At 34.1% G+C, this 17,888-nt stretch overlaps 2 protein-coding genes across 2 annotated transcripts; one reads left to right on the forward strand and one right to left on the reverse strand.

Moving 5' to 3' along the window:
• Window positions 1-531: 531 nt before the first annotated feature.
• On the reverse strand, window positions 532-1,876 carry LOC127852248 (uncharacterized). The gene is made up of 2 exons (XM_052386144.1): window positions 1,722-1,876; window positions 532-1,128 (listed from the first exon to the last, which is right to left on the reverse strand). The coding sequence occupies exons 1-2, from the start codon at window positions 1,763-1,765 to the stop codon at window positions 678-680; spliced, it is 495 nt and encodes a 164-aa protein (XP_052242104.1). The 5' UTR covers window positions 1,766-1,876; the 3' UTR covers window positions 532-677.
• Window positions 1,854-17,370, forward strand: LOC127852241 (protein ABHD8-like). Its single transcript, XM_052386133.1, has 5 exons — window positions 1,854-1,893; window positions 5,705-6,694; window positions 7,205-7,372; window positions 10,060-10,267; window positions 11,617-17,370. The coding sequence occupies exons 2-5, from the start codon at window positions 5,736-5,738 to the stop codon at window positions 11,824-11,826; spliced, it is 1,545 nt and encodes a 514-aa protein (XP_052242093.1). The 5' UTR covers window positions 1,854-1,893; window positions 5,705-5,735; the 3' UTR covers window positions 11,827-17,370.
• The last annotated feature ends 518 nt before the right edge of the window (window positions 17,371-17,888 follow it).

A 17,888-nucleotide genomic window follows, 5' to 3' on the forward strand; every position in this document is an offset into this window, starting at 1 on the left:
GTAAGTTGGAACTTACTTCCTAGATTGCGTCGCTTTTGTGTTTTTCGTAAAGGTATTGCGAATATCTTTACCCAGCGAGCCACATGTGTTTATATTTATTTTAAATGGATATGCCCTTTTGGCTCTATGGTGTTTTAAGCTTCCCTCGGTTTTTTGTTTCAAGATCGTAGAAGTGTGATAAAAACAGTTATTGAAGGAAAACAGTCATCAAATCCGTTGTCTACTTGCGTGACATTTGAGAATTGAAAGTACAAATGTCATGTTCTCTTATAGTACATAGTATTCACGCACATGTACAGTAAAATATAACTAAAATCACGATTATTTAATTTTCCCCGAGGCTATTTCATCTCTGAAAACTAATTATTTGCCTAAAAAATGTGTTTAACCCACCTTTTTGGAACTAAAAAATAAACAATATGATCAATAATGGTAGATCTATGTGATACAGTTTTGTGATTATTTGTAACATTTTCTTGAACATCTTTTTTTGCTTTCTTCAAATTATTTAAAGTTAAAACTTTTAATGTCCAAATTTAAACACAACTTTATTTTCATGTTTTCTTTGTTACTTTCTTAAACAAATAATTTATTTACAACAATCAACATGCCAAACGAAACAGCATCATTTAATTGTGTGTCATATAAAAATCCAAGTTACATTATCGCTCAACACTTTAGGCAAATCTAAAATATTCTGGTTTCTTAATAAACTTTCTGAAACCACGTTTTGGATCGAACAGATTCACTCGCTTTGTCTTGTCCACTTTCTCTGGGTAGATATTGGTAAATCTATCAAACACTGTGAGTACTTTCTTCCCTTTGATTATTTTCCTAAAAAGAATCTCCCTCTGTGATCGACAGCTCAAGCGTTTCTCCAGTCCATGTTTCTTAATTCTCTTCAAAGCATTAGGTCTGTAGGCGTAGTAGGCACTAGTTCGAATAAATGTCAAATTTAGTGCTGGGGCTCCACTGAACTGCCAGTTTTGGAGTGATTCTGTAAATGTTGTGTTAAACTGGCTTTTAAAGTTGCCATAGTTACGGTTTCCGTGGTGACAAGTTGGTTGTACACCAACAGCTGTTGTTCTGGTCAGTGAGGACAAGCAGCTTTTCTGTAATGTGGAGAATCTGAAAATGACAAAAATAAAAGCTATAAATTAAATCATCTAAAAGTTTTCCTACATGTAAAGATAAGATTTTATGAAATGTATCCAAGTCTTTCTAATAAAGTCTTATTTAGCATTGACTCCATAATTTTTTGGATTTTTATTTTATTTAAAACACCGATACAAATGTATGTGGTTTTTACTGATGTTGCTCCTTTAATGTGTATTGTAATTGTTAAAACAATCATTCTTATTCAAGGGAATTAACACAGGGTCATTTGTATATTTTATGTATCCCTATACATGTTGCTGTGTTTTTTGTTCCAAATCAGAAGAACAACATAAGTCTAGATTTTTTAAGTGTTTTATGATGCAACAGAATCAACATTTTATGATTTTGATGATAATGGATACGCATATTATGAGAGTTGGTCTTCGATTGACTATCATATGCACACACAGATGATATTAATTAATATTCAGCCATGTGTCCGAATACGAATGAATCCGGATATATACCCGGTAATACTGACACACTGTTAATCATTATTTTACACATTACGTATGGACGGATGACTTTCAACATGTAACGCAATAAACGAAAAAGTAGCTTACGAATGATTTCTACAAAACAATTTAGAAATAAGTTGTTTCAGCATTTTAAAAGAACTAATGTGTTGAAGGGCACACTGCCTAATGTTGTTGTTGTGCGCTCGTGATTTAAGTTACATCCCTTGCGCGTGAGTACTCTTCACCAAGGAGAATTTGACAGCTTGATGACAACATGGTAAACAATATCATTTCATTTTCGAAATGTCACTGAAAAAGTACTTTTCATGAATTTGGTTCAAAAACCACAACAATAATAGGTGTTTTATTGCTAGTTTAATCCAATGACCTGATTCTAGGCATATATTCGATCAATAAATAAAAATAACAAGTATAAAATATTACCGTATAATTATGTCCGTAATCAATTTTGTCAATGCCATAGACTATGGCATTTAATTATGCTTGCATGACAGTATTGTAAGGTATGTTATTCAATTATTTTCATTATGAATTATTCTGATTCTAGCTTGTAATTCTTTTCTGAATGATAACATTTTTATTCTATATTGACCTGTCAATGATACCCGCTAGGGGAGTTAAACAGTATAGATAGATACATAGATAGATATATAGATAGATAGAGTGCATACAGTCACCACTTGGTTTGTCAGTCAAATTTGTATTTTCAATAGATTTCATTATGGTCTTTAACGATTTTCTGGAAAAATCTTTTCTGTCTTACTTGATATCCATCTAATCTTTCATCTGTTTTTCTGTCAAACTTTTTATCTCCATGTGAGATCTTAGACAGGCAAGATCAGATTTTGATGAAACTCTCTATATGATAGACATGCTCATAATTTTTAGGTCCCTACATAACTTTTAGGTCGTTCTGTTTAAAACATGTTTCATGTAGTAAATGCCTTTTGATTATTTTGATGTAAGTCTGTAATGGCTGCCTTACCTTTTCTGCACAAGACTTCAGGAACTAATGAAATGGATTTTCTGAAACTTTGAAACTTCACATTACCTTTCCTTTTACGCTTGGCATGAAATATCTTCAGGTTCCCCTGTTTTGCTCAGTTAATTGTTCAGAAATTTCATTCATTTTAATAGATTTAATTAGTTTTTGGGTTTAATCTTAGACAATAATGATCACAATGTTATTATATGTAACTAGGTAGTTGTAATTGCCTTTTGTTTTTTCTATCAAATTTTATTTTTCTGTGTCTTATCGCATGATCGGAATCTAATGAAATTTTATATGCAGTTTTCCTACAGGATCGACATGTGCATATTATCATGCCCTTCCACTCCAATGACACTTCAGGAGTTAATGACACAATTGACACAATTGTGTGCACAATTGGGACAAGTACTGGTACCAGCCCAACATCCGGGCACTTGCGTCAGTTAGAGTTACATGCCCCTTGACGACGGTGAAAACAAAAGCGCTGTCGCCATTTTATTTGCATTGAAATATTTAACACTGCTCGCAATTTTCTTAAGTTAAGGCACATCTTCGCGACCATTTTTTAGAATAAAAATACCCAGAAATAGAAATTCTTTCATAATAAATTTAATTTAATGAACGAACACAAATAAGGATGAAAACAAACAACCAATAAATTTTAAATGTATGCAACATATACTATAGTAGCTGATTTGAACCTCTATATTTGTTACCTTATTACCTTGTTACGTATTAAATAAATTCTCATGATAAATGTTATTGTTTTTATTGAATTCACACCAATTTCGACACTTTTTGTTTCCGCATGTTAGGTATTTGAATGCCCCTTTCTTCATCACAAACCGATTTTCTCGTTATGATCGGATACTGTCCAGACAAAGAAAACACGGTGTCATAAAGCCAGCTGGGGACCTATACTTGGGGCTCTGCATAAACCACATGTGGTCATTAAACACACTTTATGATAACTCTATGTCATCTCTTGTCATACTGAGCAGTCATTTAAGCCAAATTTTTGATGCCGAAATAATTGAATATACAGTTTCTTTATAAAACACGTTGACACCTTAAATAAACATTCAATTAAATTAAATACAATATTTTTCATTTGATTGTTTGCTTCAGTCTTAAAATCGTGTAAGCTTTTGTATTCTGGTGTTTAATTGCCCATTTGTTTTGCATAATTCGATTATCTCGTTTTGATCAAATATTGTCCAAACTTAACTGACAAAAAGGTGTCATAAACCACACTGGGTGGTCCCGACAGTGTCATTTAACACGATAGATGCCACCATGTCTCCTCTTTCTGGTAGTATTAAGCAGTCATTTGGATGAATAATTAACGCCGATGTACTTAACAGTTGCTTAAATTAGATATGTGACATATGGTCAAATAAAAAGTCATGTCCAATTTAGATTATCAGAAATTTACACCGTAAAGATACTAGCCCGATTAATTTATTAAAGTAATAAATAATTATAAAATTTACGTAAAAAAACAAGTAACGTTTATAGCGTGTATCAGTTAATTAAAAAGACGTCATTCCGTATTAAGATTTAATGTTACGACAATAAACGATCGACATCATAAAAAAGAAATTACGTTTGACAGCAACAGGGTTAAATAATGTTTGAAAAACAAATATTTATACAGATATATGTGTGTTAATTTTAATATTTGTCACTCGTACTCATTACAATGAACACAACTAAGGCTTTCAGTAAGTCATGTACCAGATGTCCCTACGTATTTTACAGCTTCACAGTAGCATGATAAATTGACATAGTAGAAATATAATTATAATGTTCGAAGATGAATGAACCCTGAAAAGAACGACAATACTCATTACATCAACATCTACAAGGATATTCCCACTATTACAGAATAAACGAATTTACCCGGTGTCTTAGTGAGAAAGTTAATCATGAATGTCGTCGTACTCGATCATCGGCCACTTGGTCGGGTCATTTTTCCAACATCCAGCTTGCAATTTGTACGGACATTCATTAAGTCCAATTAGTTTTATTTTCTGATCATATCGGGCTTTCGAAGTGTAATCTAACCCTTCATAATAGTCAAAAGGCATTTAAACACCAATTACAGGACATTTAATTACCTATTGACTTCCCAATAGGAATGCAATTGACGAAATATCAGCAGAGGTGCTCAATCAGCGTTGTAAATCGACCGTATCTAGGGCATTGTTTTCACCGTCGCTAAGGGACTGCCCCTTTTGTGACGTCATCGCGATAAGGTCAATTGGGAAAATTGTGCGCGAAAAACCCTGATATTGGGAAAATTCGCGTTGTAAAGTCTTCATATTGGTATATTTGATTTTTTGAACCCAATTACTTTAAAACTGATAACTAAATGTTGTCAAATTGTCAATATTATATAGAGCTGCATACCTGCATAGGGAAACTAACTAAATGTTGCATTTTATTTATAATTTTTTTTTAGAAACCTCTAATTGGGATTTTTTTTACAGCAATTGGAAAATTTTAGTTTTTTCCTAATTGGGAAAGAACCGTTTTCCGGTACTTTATAAAGAAGGAAAATAATCGCTGCTGTAACATTAAGTTTTAAATTGGTTTAAATTTGATATGTCAATAAAGGATTGATTGATGGGCCTCCAACTTTAAACTGTGTAATACCACTGACTGATGACTGAGTGTATCTCAATTTCAGTCTTTTCAATAATTATCCACTAAATCAGCAACATCGATTTTCCGGAAAGAGAATGGACTATCGCTGACCTTCTCATCCAACAATGATAAATCGATTTAATTCTATCGTCATGACATCAGTAGTTATAATACTATAATATTCTCAATCCATTAACTATAACTATGATTTAACAGAAGTGCATAACTCTGTGTCAACAGAAACTTATTTAAGTGGCTTTGTCACACTAATATGATGACTTAGAACAACTTGTATGGTCAGTTTTGTTGCAAAAAATTGTGTGTCAAGGCCCTGTTTGGTGGGGGGGGAGGGGGCATCTGTCTCTGTCTGCGAAGCTCTTGTAAAATATTTGCAACACCTTAAGATGTGTGTTTATGTTTTTTCCAGTTAACACTGATTTACTGGTATTTCTTTCACCATGGATGAGATAGAAACAACTTCACTGCACTCCAGGCATTCCCGCCGGGTGGCACCATCCAATGAATCTTTGAAAAGTGTCATTGAGATCCGAAACCAAAGAAAGCTGCATATTCGCCATGTGAACCCAAGAGAACGTGATGAAAAATTTAAAAACGAAATGCAGGCATATATGCAGTACAGAGAAAATGCCTTGTTAAATATTCCAGGTCCATCAGTGCATGAAAGGAATACTAAGCCAATTGATACCTCAACTCAAGATGCAAAAAAACGATCAACCACAAATGAAAACATTGAAATCAGTGCTCCCAATCAGATTAGAACCCCTGACCCTAAATTAAGCAGAAGCTATTCGGACACCCTACAAATAGCAAGACCAAAGTCTGAGACGGAACCATACGGTAGGCTGCAGGTCCAGTCACCATCGCATTCTAACCACTCTACGAGTGCGGAGTCAGTTTCAAATGTTCATTTAGATGTCAGACCCAACTCATTTAACGTCCATCTTGATGGTATTGTCGAGAAATCAGAGGAGGAGCTAAGTGATTCAATTCCTGCACCCAAAAGTGCTCGATCTCCAAGAAGAACTAAAGGACATAGACCTGTTAGTGCTAAAAATTTAAATGTGCGGTCATTTGCCACAAGTGTTTCAAGCGCACTCTCTGATTGTTTTCCAGATCTTGAAGAATGTAGATCCTCTCACAAAGATTCTCCATTCAAAGATGTAACTCTGTTTTTCATACATGGGGTCGGTGGATCGGCTGACATCTGGAATTCTCAGATTGAGTTTTTCGGAAGTCTGGGTTTGGAAATAGTTGCCCCAGACCTGATTGGCCATGGTTTGAGCCCAGCGTCTTCCAATGCGGCTGCATACCATTTTAAAGAAATCCTGTCTGATATGGAAGCAATGTTCGATAAATATTGTAAAAGAGAGAATATCATAATTGGCCATTCTTATGGGTAAATACGTTAAACAAATATCATACATTTTCTTATTTTTAGTATGTAAAGGAAGAGAGGCATGCACATTGTAAATTTTTAGGGTACATTCACAATCCTGGGAGATTGGGGCCACAGCCATTCCAGGGGATGTGGAGAGGGAATTCTTACGCAGAATATTTTGCCAATGGAATATGTGATTTTATTAAAATAAGAAATATCTAGCTTGCAATTCGAGAAATCGGATACATATTTTTAAGTTTTTTATTTGTAAATTTTGTTAAAATTGTGTTTGAAATAAATACTTTTGACTGTTTTGAATGGACAAAAATATGCACTGATTTTTGAGGAACACATTCTCATCCACTCAATGCTATATCTATTATCATTAGTTTTTTTCTTAGTTTAAATCTGCAATGCACACATTTATATTAATGAAAGGGGCATATGGGTAAATCCCCTACAAAATATTGTGACGTATTAAAGCATAAAGCCACCTATTTACTGAATATATCTAATGTTCAATTACAGGTGTGCATTTGCAGCTGCACTGGGTCGGCGTCGTGTGCGGCGGGTCACCAAGCTGGTTCTGGCGAGTGGGGGGGCCCCTGTACCGCTGGCCCCTCAAACGGGCCTTTTCTCACTACCTGTGTGCTTCCTGTCCTGTCTCAAACCTTGCATCTTTAACAGGTTTGAAAGGTATGCGTGACCTGATCACTCACAGGGGTTAGTCTTTGTACCAGCCTCAGACTTCGAATAAAGTGTAACTGTTAGAACAATTGTTCAAATTTTATTTGAGGTTGTTCTGGGAAAACTGAGGTTAATTTCTTGTGCATACAATTTCATCCACTATTAGCCTGTATAGTTTGCTCAGCCATACCAGGGACATCACTTTTAGCCTTTTTTCTATATTCAAGACTTCCTTTAAACGAAAATACCATACAATGGAAAGTGTTGTCCCTGATAATCATGTTGGGACTGCCAATGTGCCCAAACCTGTAAATGTCAATTTGACTTACCTAGGAACCTTTTCGCGTTTTGTTAAATTGACGAAAGGATTGAAGAATTTGGCGAGTTCTTTTGTTAGCGTTATATTTTGTGACTTTAGGCGAATTTCTCAAATAAAGTATAAAATACAACACATATGTGAGAACAAGGATTGCCGAGAGGTATCGGTTCTGGACTTTTACTCCAAGGGTTAGTTTTTTGAGCCAAAAGAAGGAATACTTTCTTTCTTGAAGTTTCTTCTTGTTTTTATACGCCCGTCTATGACGGGACGTATTATGGTATACCCCGCGTCTGTCCGTCCGTCTGTCCGTCCGTCCGTCTGTCCGTCCGTCCGTCCGTCTGTTAATGTCGTACGCTACGTCAAATATCCTTTGACAGATTTTCTTCAAATTTTAACACATTCTTAATATTGATAAACCCTGATCCCCTTTCGTTTTTGACGGAATTCTGAATTGTCGTTCCAGAGTTATGGGACTTTGTTCGTCAAAATTTCGTGATTTCATTGAATGTCCTACTGTAGCTCAAATATCCTTCGATGGATTTCTTTCAAATTTCAACACAATCTTAATATTGATAAACCCTGATCCCCTTTCGTTTTTGACGGAATTCTGAATTGTCGTTCCAGAGTTATGGGACTTTGTTCGTCAAAATTTCGTGATTTCATTGAATGTCCTACCGTAGCCGTCCGTCCGTCCGTCTGTTAATGTCGTACGCTACGTCAAATATCCTTTGACAGATTTTCTTCAAATTTTAACACAATCTTAATATTGATAAACCCTGATCCCCTTTCGCTTTTGACGGAATTCTGAATTGTCGTTCCAGAGTTATGGGACTTTGTTCGTCAAAATTTCGTGATTTCATTGAATGTCCTACTGTAGCTCAAATATCCTTCGATGGATTTTTTTTTTTTTTTTTTTTGGATCCCTGAAAAATTGAACAAGGTGAGCTTTTTTCTATTCCGATTGTACACTACCACTTACCCATCTACATTTCTCTTTTATTATTGGTCAAAATATCTATAACAGGTTTACTTCAACTCCATATCCTCTAAAGAAATGCATACATATACTCAAAAAAAGATATGGTATGAATGTCAAGGAGACGGCGCTCCATGCTCATGTACTTATAAAATAAACCATGTATTCAAATACAAATAAACTGAAGTAAAAAAATGATTCAAAGGGTTATTTATTACCTTACTACTTCATTGGCGAACGACGGGCGTATCATGCGCTCATGGCGCAGCTCCTCAGTTTATTGAGCTATTTAGTTCCAATTTTTTACATTTATCAAGTTAAAGCATTTAATGGGAATATTCAATACATGCCAAAATGTGTGAAAAGGTCCATTTGATGATAACTTCATTTGTACAATAAATCTGAACATCTTGCTTGTGTACTTTTTATGTATTATTTGGACGAACCAAATTATTTTCAAACATTTTAACCTTGCAATTTAAAACATTAAGAGCTGTCAAAGAGGAAATGGTACTTAACCGCATAAAAATGTAATAAAACAAAAAGTCATTTAAATTACTAACCTATCAATTATATTTTTTATTCCATTTGAGAAAAAATTATATTGCATTGAGAATGAGTCAGTTTGCAATATTATGATGCGTTATCAAATAAATGTCAATTAATTACAATGACATGTTTTGGTATGCATTGCAGGTAAGAACCAGTTCACACTCCAAAAAAATATTTATTTTTTTTAAAAAGGTTAAATAACTACATGTTTGCCTCAGGGGAAATGTATGTTGTGAATTGTCAGTCAAGGATGAAGTTGATAAAATGATAGTTACTATTCAGTTATTTCAAAGTTACTATCCAGTTATTTTAATGGTTACATGATCCTATCAACGCACTGTAAATCCTTGAGTAAACAATCCTAGACAAACAAGGGGAGCTTATTATGATTGGCAACAGTTAAGTGGTCACTAGATAAGTAACAGTGCTCCAGAGTCCCTGTTTTTTATCTGATTAGCTTTGGGCTTCTTGGTTTTGTAGAATATGTTTTGTATCAATTTAGTTTTTGCTTTGTTGACCTTCATATGTAGTTAACAGGAATGATTTAAGTATTAATTTAACAATTTAAAAAAAAGTTACCTGAGAATAATTCCTGTCATGTTCAATCAAAATCCTGCAAGCAAATTAGGAGATGACATTTGAATGAATAGTTTATGCAGAACAAACGTTAGAAGGCAATAAAAATTACCACCATGAGGACATTGCCCTCAGACGAACAAATAAACATACAAATCAGTGTAAACATTCTTTGCTTTGCTTGCATTAATTCAACAACACATTGCATAAATATAACTTTCTTTTAAGGAATACGTTCCACAACACAGCAATTTAATATAGCATTCTTTGCAGGAATGCATTCCACAACACAGCGCAGACAGGTGAATCTCGTCAGCATGCGTTTGACGTGCCTGTTCACGTGTTACGAAGCATGATGCAGGGACAGGATTGGCTAGACGGCGACGCCCTCTTTCATGAGTGGCTCACCATGCCAATACTGCTGCTACACGGCAAGTATGACAGCTTTGTTACCCTGGAGGAGGAACAGGAAATGCATGAGGTGAGAAATGTGTTAGAAATTAAACTTTGACCCCTTAGAATCAAATTTTGACGTGTTTGTAGTCCCTTAGAAAATCACATTAAATGAAGACATTTTTTACTACATTCAATATTTAAAGGCTTCATTTCCATACTACGATACTGATAAGCAGCAAACAGAATAAAACCTGAACAGATTGCGTGTTACTTGCAGGCTGTTCTGGTTTTATGCTGGCTGCATTAAGTCATTTTCGCTTTGCTCCTTATCGGGAAAAGGTTAAACTAGCCTTTTGTATTTTAAAATACAACAATATGTTTGCTAATTTGTCTAGTTTCTTCTTGGTATGCTTGTTTCACCACAAAGCAAAACAATTTAAAATGTTTCTGTTAGAAAAATTAATTAATTGGAAATTGTGGCTAGATTTCATTTCTAATTTCAATGAGTTTCAAAGCAAATGAAAAACCGCTGCCAGGACAAATTAGGGCTCTTCACATAATCCAGCTTTGACAAATAGGGACATCATAAACTGCTTGGTACACACACTAAATTAAACAAAATAATTCCAAATTTGCCATTTGTCAGAAATGTGCCAATGCACAGTGTTTAAAGGTAGGTTAGTGTTGGATACAGATCAATTAATTTAGTGAGACTTTAACTACGAGCAATCAAAGTGGTCATGTTTTTGTGACAAACAAAACCACTTATATGTATTCAACATTTACTTGGCATTCTTTGTAGCGGATCCGTGGTCTAGTGGTAACACACTGGCTTCACTATCCAGAGATCGCTGGTTCGATCCCCCGCTGCACCTAACCTACTAACTCATCTTTCGCATGAGACGTTAAACCGAGGTGCAGTGTACTAGGTGCTATACACCGGGCACTAAAAGACCCTGGGTCACCTCTGGAACGGGGTGTTTCCTGTATCTTGCACTTTCCCCCGAAACCAACTAACACGTCTTTCTGGGGGCGATGGCCATATGGGAGACAATCCCGGTGCACTCGATAAAAAACAAAAACTACTACTACTACTTGGCATTCTTTTTATCTTATCAATATGATCAATATTGCATTTTCCGTCTTCACTGGAAAAAAAAACCCAAATGGAAAATGTCTGAAAATAAAAAAAACATCAAAATTACTGACATGGTGAACATGTTCAATATAATGTCACTTGCGTATACTGGATGTTTTGCTGTAACCTTATGTCAAATTTTTGCTGAAATTTCACTTTACTTCATGCCTTTGCTGTTTTTACAAGAATGAAAATTAAAGAGTTAAATCAAGTTAAGTGCTTGGTTTACATCACAGTGTTGTGTGCCATTAATGTTTAACTTATGTATTTAATATAATATTCTTCCTTTGTTCCAGGTCCTGCATAAGTCTGAGCTTGTCATCATTGACAATGCCAGTCACATGGTGATGATGGAGTCCCCGCAGGAAGTGAACAAGGCCATCTATGAGTTCGTGTTCCAAGCCACACACGAGGCTCACGAACCCAACACGTCAAGAACTCGACCAAACAGCAGCAAATCTACCAAGTCTGGAAGGATGAAACACCCATCAAAACAGCTGGCGTGATTAGTGGTGATAATCAAAGAACATGTTTTTATGCCCCCAGCATCTACAAATGCAGTGAAACAAACAGTCTGTTTGTTTGTTCACTAGATCTTCCCTTCATGCGAGATTAACAAAATTTTTTCGTCTCACATCAATAGTGCTTTCACACAGCTTTGATAATGGCATGGATGTGATCTATGAACACTTTCAACACACTCACATCACCTGCCATTATTTTGACCTTGGCAATGACCTACTTTCTGAATTAGTCCAATTCAAAAGGTACACATTTCCTGGATGAACCAAAATGAAACCAAATGAACCAAACCCCTGACACTAGTTTTCTGTTGTTTTTTGTGTTTACATTTTTTCCCTTTCAGATTTTTCATTAACTTATTTAATACAAGTTTCATTGTGATTAACTTCAAATCAATGGTAAAAAAAAACTGGTCAATATGGTTTGAATATTTTGTTCAGTTTTAGAATCATAATATAAGTGTACCTTTTCCTAAATAAAATAAATAATGAAATAATTTTGTCCTACCCTATTTTTATGCCCCGGAAGGAGGGCATATAGTGATCGGACTGTTCATCCGTCTGTCCATCCGTCTTCCGTCACACTTTGCGTTTAGGTTTCGAATAATGCTCATAACTTCTATTTCCCTTGAGATATAACCTTCATATTTGGTATGCATGTGTATATGGACAAGGCCTTTCCATACGCACACAAATTTTGACCCCTGTGACCTTGACCTTGAACTTAGGGTCTGTGTTTAGGTTTTGAAAACTGTGTTTAGGTTCCAAAAAATGCTCATAACTTCTATGTCCCTTGAGATATAACCTTTATATTTGGTATGCATGTGCATATGGACAAGGCCTTTCCATACGCACACAAATTTTGACCCCTGTGACCTTGACCTTGAACTTAGGGTCCGCGTTTCGGTTTCGAAATCTGCGTTTAGGTTTTGAAAAATGCTCATAACTTCTATGTCCATTGAGATATAACCTTCATATTTGGTATGCATGTGTATATGGACAAGGCCTTTCCATACGCACAAAAATTGTGACCCCAGTGACATTGACCTTGAACTTAGAGTCCATGTTTAGGTTTTAATATCTGCAATTTAGGTTCCGAAAAATGCTCAAAACTTCTATGTTCCTTGAGATAGAACCTTCATATTTGGTATGCATGTTTATATAGACAAGGCCTTTCCATACACACACAAATTTTGACCCCTGTGACATTGACCTTTAACCTGGGGTACGCGTATAGGTTTCAAAATTGTGTTTAGGTTTTGAAAAATGCTAATAACTTCTATATCCCTTGGAAATAACCTTTATATTCCGTATGCATGTGTATATGGACAAGGCCTTTCCATACGCACAATTTTTTTTACCCCTGTGACCTTGACCTGGTACTTGGGGCCCGCGTTAACGTTTCAAAATCTGCTTTTAGGTTTCGAAAAATGCTCAACTTCTATCAAAGGGTTTATAGGGGGCATATGTCATCCTATGGTGACAGCTCTTGTTTAATAGTATGTATTTTTAAAATACATATTTCAATATTTTATATGCCATATTATGCCACAAAATCACAAGAATATGAGTGGTACAGCATTATAAGTGCTATGAAATTACTATGCATATGCAAGCTGCAGTATAGTTAGTATATTATATTGTTGTTTACAGTATGTAAATACAAAATCATTCAGTTGAGATTTGTATCTATATATAAACAGACGCTCAAATGTGTTTTACAATTGGTGTTGAATTTTTTTATCACATGTTTTTGTTAAGGAGTCAGAGGAGTAGCATTAAATAACTTGCTTATCTATTTTTGTTTTATTTCACAATCTGGATAATCAATAGCTATAACTATTAGTTTTATTGCACATTCTTTCTCTTACCCATATATTGTCTGATGTTTATATTGTTTATGTGTCATATTTAAGTCCGGCAGTATTTAAAAAAAAGTTTTTAATAAACAATTAATAACAATCATTGCAAATTTAGTGAAAACCCACAATCTTTAAAAAAATTAAGTGATGTATAAATATTGTTTATTTTATTGTTAGTTTTAAAAAATTGTCCTTCTTATGTTGTTTTTGTATTGGTCTAAATAAGAAATTGTTGGGACCAAAGAGTTTCAAGTTTAAGTTTATTTTTTTTATAATCACAAACAGTATCACAGCAAATAATGACTCATTGTGAGTTGCCTGTCCATAGAACAAGGTTTAAATAACTTAAATCCGCCAGAACCCAAGTTCTTTCAATCCCAAACCCTGTCGAAGGCTTTGCTTATGTCGCAATTTACGATACAGGTAGATTGTTTTTTTTATCAAATGATTTACATATTTGGTTATACATGTCAATAAGTTGGTAAACAGTAGAATTGCCTGGTAAAAAACCTGACTTATTCTTGTATATAAGTTCATTTGTGTGTAGGTAGTTGTAGAGGTATCAAAACTACCGGTACCCTGCTCTGGTTTAGGTCAACATACAACATCATCATATTGAAACATTAACACATATGCTTAGTTTTATGGTACATGCAGAGCTAGCCGTTATTGCATTTTATCACTCTCCAGTCAAGGTCATTATTACAAAGTATTTCCACTAAATAAGTTAAACTGCTATGCTTGTAATGGCTTTTTGGGCCTATAAGGTCCAAATGAAGGTCTTAAACAGAAACACAGTCGCTTCCCATTTACTAGTTTTGAGAGAGGTTTTGTCTTTGAATTTGTATGTACTGGTAGGTAGCTTACATGTATAATGTAAACATTGCCTGGATTTGCCTAGTTATTGTCCCCTACCGGTGAAACCGGAGGGGGCTTAAGGTTTGCAGTCCGTCTGTCTGTCTTTCCGTCAGCCAGTCCGTCACACTTTTCTGGATCCTGCGATAACTTTAAAAGTTTTTAATATTTTTTCATGAAACTTGAAACATGGATAGATGGCAATATGGAGATTATGCACGTCATTTCATTTTGTTCCTACGTCAAAAATTTCTGGTTGCTATGGCAACAAATATATATATATATATATATATATATTTATTTTTTTTACTTACAATGGTGGAGTTTCACCGGTAAGGGACCATATTGCTTGGCAAGCTCTTGTTTAAATTAACATTATTTAAGTTTTAAAAAAAGAAAACTTTTTGGAGGTACTGCTATATTTCCAAATGTGTGGGTATAATTTCACATAAAACTAACTTACTAGTTCGCTACAACAGGTATTCACAATCAAATCAGTAATTGTATTCATTATATCCAGTGACAGACATAATTACACTGTGAAAGGGGAAAAACTGTCAAGTGTATTGTATTTGGACAGCTCTTGTTCTCTTTTGCGGCATGATTCTACTATCTTTTTGTCTTCTTCAATTTTTATGATCTCAATATATTGCAAAGTAACTTTGCGTCCCTGCATACCCATATTGTTTTGTATTTTATGCGTGAAATACATGAAACTCTGGGACAAAAATATCACTCAGTTCATGCTATTGATTGTTGTTTGCCTTTTATGTTCTTCTTTATATTTATTAATGCTTTGTTGTTAAGTTTTTCTTTTCTAAGCAACAATCCTACTCATGTCCAATCATATGTTATGTATTAAATATTGTATTAAACCTGACTATTGTTCAATCTCGAATTTAATGTTTGATACTGGTATGACATAATCAATCTCATGATAAATGTTTTACAATTACAATACCATGGAATGTTTTCATCTATGTGATTTTCAATGTGCATATTATTGTAAAAGTGTCAATTTTTCACATTTTTGTCTTAAAACATCCTTATAGAATGTGCTCATAATGTAACATTATGTTTTAAACCGTCCACTTTTTTATGTTGAAATTTTATAAATATTTGTTATAAAGGACGTGATACATTGTCTATTTGTTTGCTAGATTATTTGCTGAATTGTGCAAGATATATGGTATTTAGTATTTTCCTTTGGTTTTCATGCAAAAAGTATGTTTTTCTGTAACTTCTATAGATACATTATGCTGCATCTTCACACATGCTGTTGTGGTCATGATGTTTTTGGTGTAGCCAATGACCAAAACAGAGTCCAGCATTTTAGTGGAATTGTGTCTAATTTTGTGTGTTTGTGCTAGAACATAATTATATAATTATGTATAAATACTGCAGTTATTTAAGAACAACTCCACATTATCTTTTCACTCCCTACCTTCATTAAAATACATGGTCACTTCATTCCATCTCCTTTCAATGGTCGCAAACATTACAACATCGTCGCCGTATATCCTTTTAAAGATATTTCTTGTTTAAAATAGTAAACAATTAGCATTCAAGGCATTTTTTATTTTTATTGTAAAATATGCAGATATAAGCATGAGGTTTCTAATAAAAGATCAGGAATAATAAGTCACCTATAGAACCTCAAATAATAATTAAGTATTGTAAACTCTTTTTGCCACTACTTTTTGCCCATTTCTTTGTATGTCCCCCAGTCTATACTGGGGGACATATTGTTTTTGCCCTGTCTGTTTGTTCGTTGGTTTGCGTCAAACTTTAACATTGGCCATAACTTTTGCAATTTTGAAGATAGCAACTTGATATTTGGCATGTGTATCTCATGGAGCTGCACATTTCGAGTGGTGAAAGGTCAAGGTCATCCTTCAAGGTCAAATATATGGGGGAACATAGTGTTTCACAACACAAACACACCTTGTTTCAAAATGTTATAACATGTTAAATTGAAATTTTAGCATTGCCTCATAAATAAAAGTTCAGCTTCTGTATGGTGAATAGGAATGTCTATGGTACATTTATGTGCGTTATGTGCTATGAATACTATCAATATTAATATTGTTTTCTATGAATGCCTTATGCTTTCAAATGCAATGCATGCAAATACACAGGGTTAACATTAGATAATCACATCTGACATCTGAAGTTGCAATTCAATACATGCATGCTTGGAAAATCAAATAATGTCCATTGTTATTATCTTTTGTGAAGCGTATTTGTTTTAACTGTTTTTTATCGTCTTACAGGTGCATTTTGTCTGACTTGGTGATACATCTATTTGTTAAATTGACAATATTTTCTACAAGATATATCACCAATCAATGGAGATTTTATGTATATGAAAAATGTATGAGTTTATGTATATGACTCTACTGGTAGAAAGAACTATTTTGATAAGATTGTAATAAGTTTGTGATATGCAGTTAGTTTACATGTAGTGTATGAATTATTGAATATAAGTGCATAAAACAAAGCATAGAATGGTTGTATATAGAGCTAGTACATATATGAAGTTGTTCTTTTTTAAGGCATTGTGTGATTGTTGAGTATTACACACGGTTCTTGATTCTTAAATTAGGTGCCTTTTTACAACTCACTACGTCATTGTTGAAATGTTGTTTTCTGTGAGTCACTGTTTATCTTTTCCAGTCTGTGTTCTTCATATCACTTTGTTGAATCTTGTTATGTATGAGGAGTATGTCTATAATTTGGACTGTGATATTTTTAATGTCTTTTAAAAGCTGTTTTTTTCTTGCAAATGAGTGATAAATTTATTTCCTTTTAATTGTTGTTATCATATGGTTATGAGCAGAACATTTATGGAATATAAAAAATATTTCAGAACTGAAACGAATATTGATACTGATTATTGATAGCAGAAAATATGAATTTACCCATGACACAATTCTATACATTATATTTTAAAAACTGCTTTTCTGAATTGAAATAGTCTGTTGTTGTGGTAATGATAGCGATTTAATATTGTTAATAAGCTTTAAATTTGTTGCAATGAAATGGGTGACCAACATTAGGGTGCTTTCCCTTAATCATCATGTTTGCCCCTTACCACCATTTAAGAGACAATTTACAAAGCTTAAGCATACACCTGATGCAACACTTAAAGAGTTGGAAATAACTATTCAGCTCAAGTTTTTTTGTTCTTGTAAAATACCAAATATGGTTGTTGATTTCCAGGAACTGCCACACATCCAGTTGACGCTTCTGGAAAACGATCAATCTTAATAGCTGAAATATATGTCACTTTTTAATTTCGACTGTAATTACCTCTTCTGTCATGAAGAT

The sequence above is a fragment of the Dreissena polymorpha genome, chromosome 12, assembly GCF_020536995.1.
Source record: "Dreissena polymorpha isolate Duluth1 chromosome 12, UMN_Dpol_1.0, whole genome shotgun sequence".
Classification (NCBI taxonomy): Eukaryota; Metazoa; Mollusca; class Bivalvia; order Myida; family Dreissenidae; genus Dreissena; species Dreissena polymorpha.

What these genes read in the sequence shown, in the direction of transcription:
- LOC127852248 (XM_052386144.1), bottom strand. Translation starts at nt 1,765, where the DNA reads ATGCTGAAACAACTTATTTCTAAATTGTTTTGTAGAAATCATTC. An exon ending in TTGTTTTGTAGAAATCATTC is followed by an intron (nt 1,129 to 1,721) that starts GTAAGCTACTTT and finishes TGTCATTTTCAG; the next exon opens with ATTCTCCACATTACAGAAAA.
- LOC127852241 (XM_052386133.1), top strand. Translation starts at nt 5,736, where the DNA reads ATGGATGAGATAGAAACAACTTCACTGCACTCCAGGCATTCCCGCCGG. An exon ending in ATAATTGGCCATTCTTATGG is followed by an intron (nt 6,695 to 7,204) that starts GTAAATACGTTA and finishes GTTCAATTACAG; the next exon opens with GTGTGCATTTGCAGCTGCAC. An exon ending in ATCTTTAACAGGTTTGAAAG is followed by an intron (nt 7,373 to 10,059) that starts GTATGCGTGACC and finishes CATTCTTTGCAG; the next exon opens with GAATGCATTCCACAACACAG.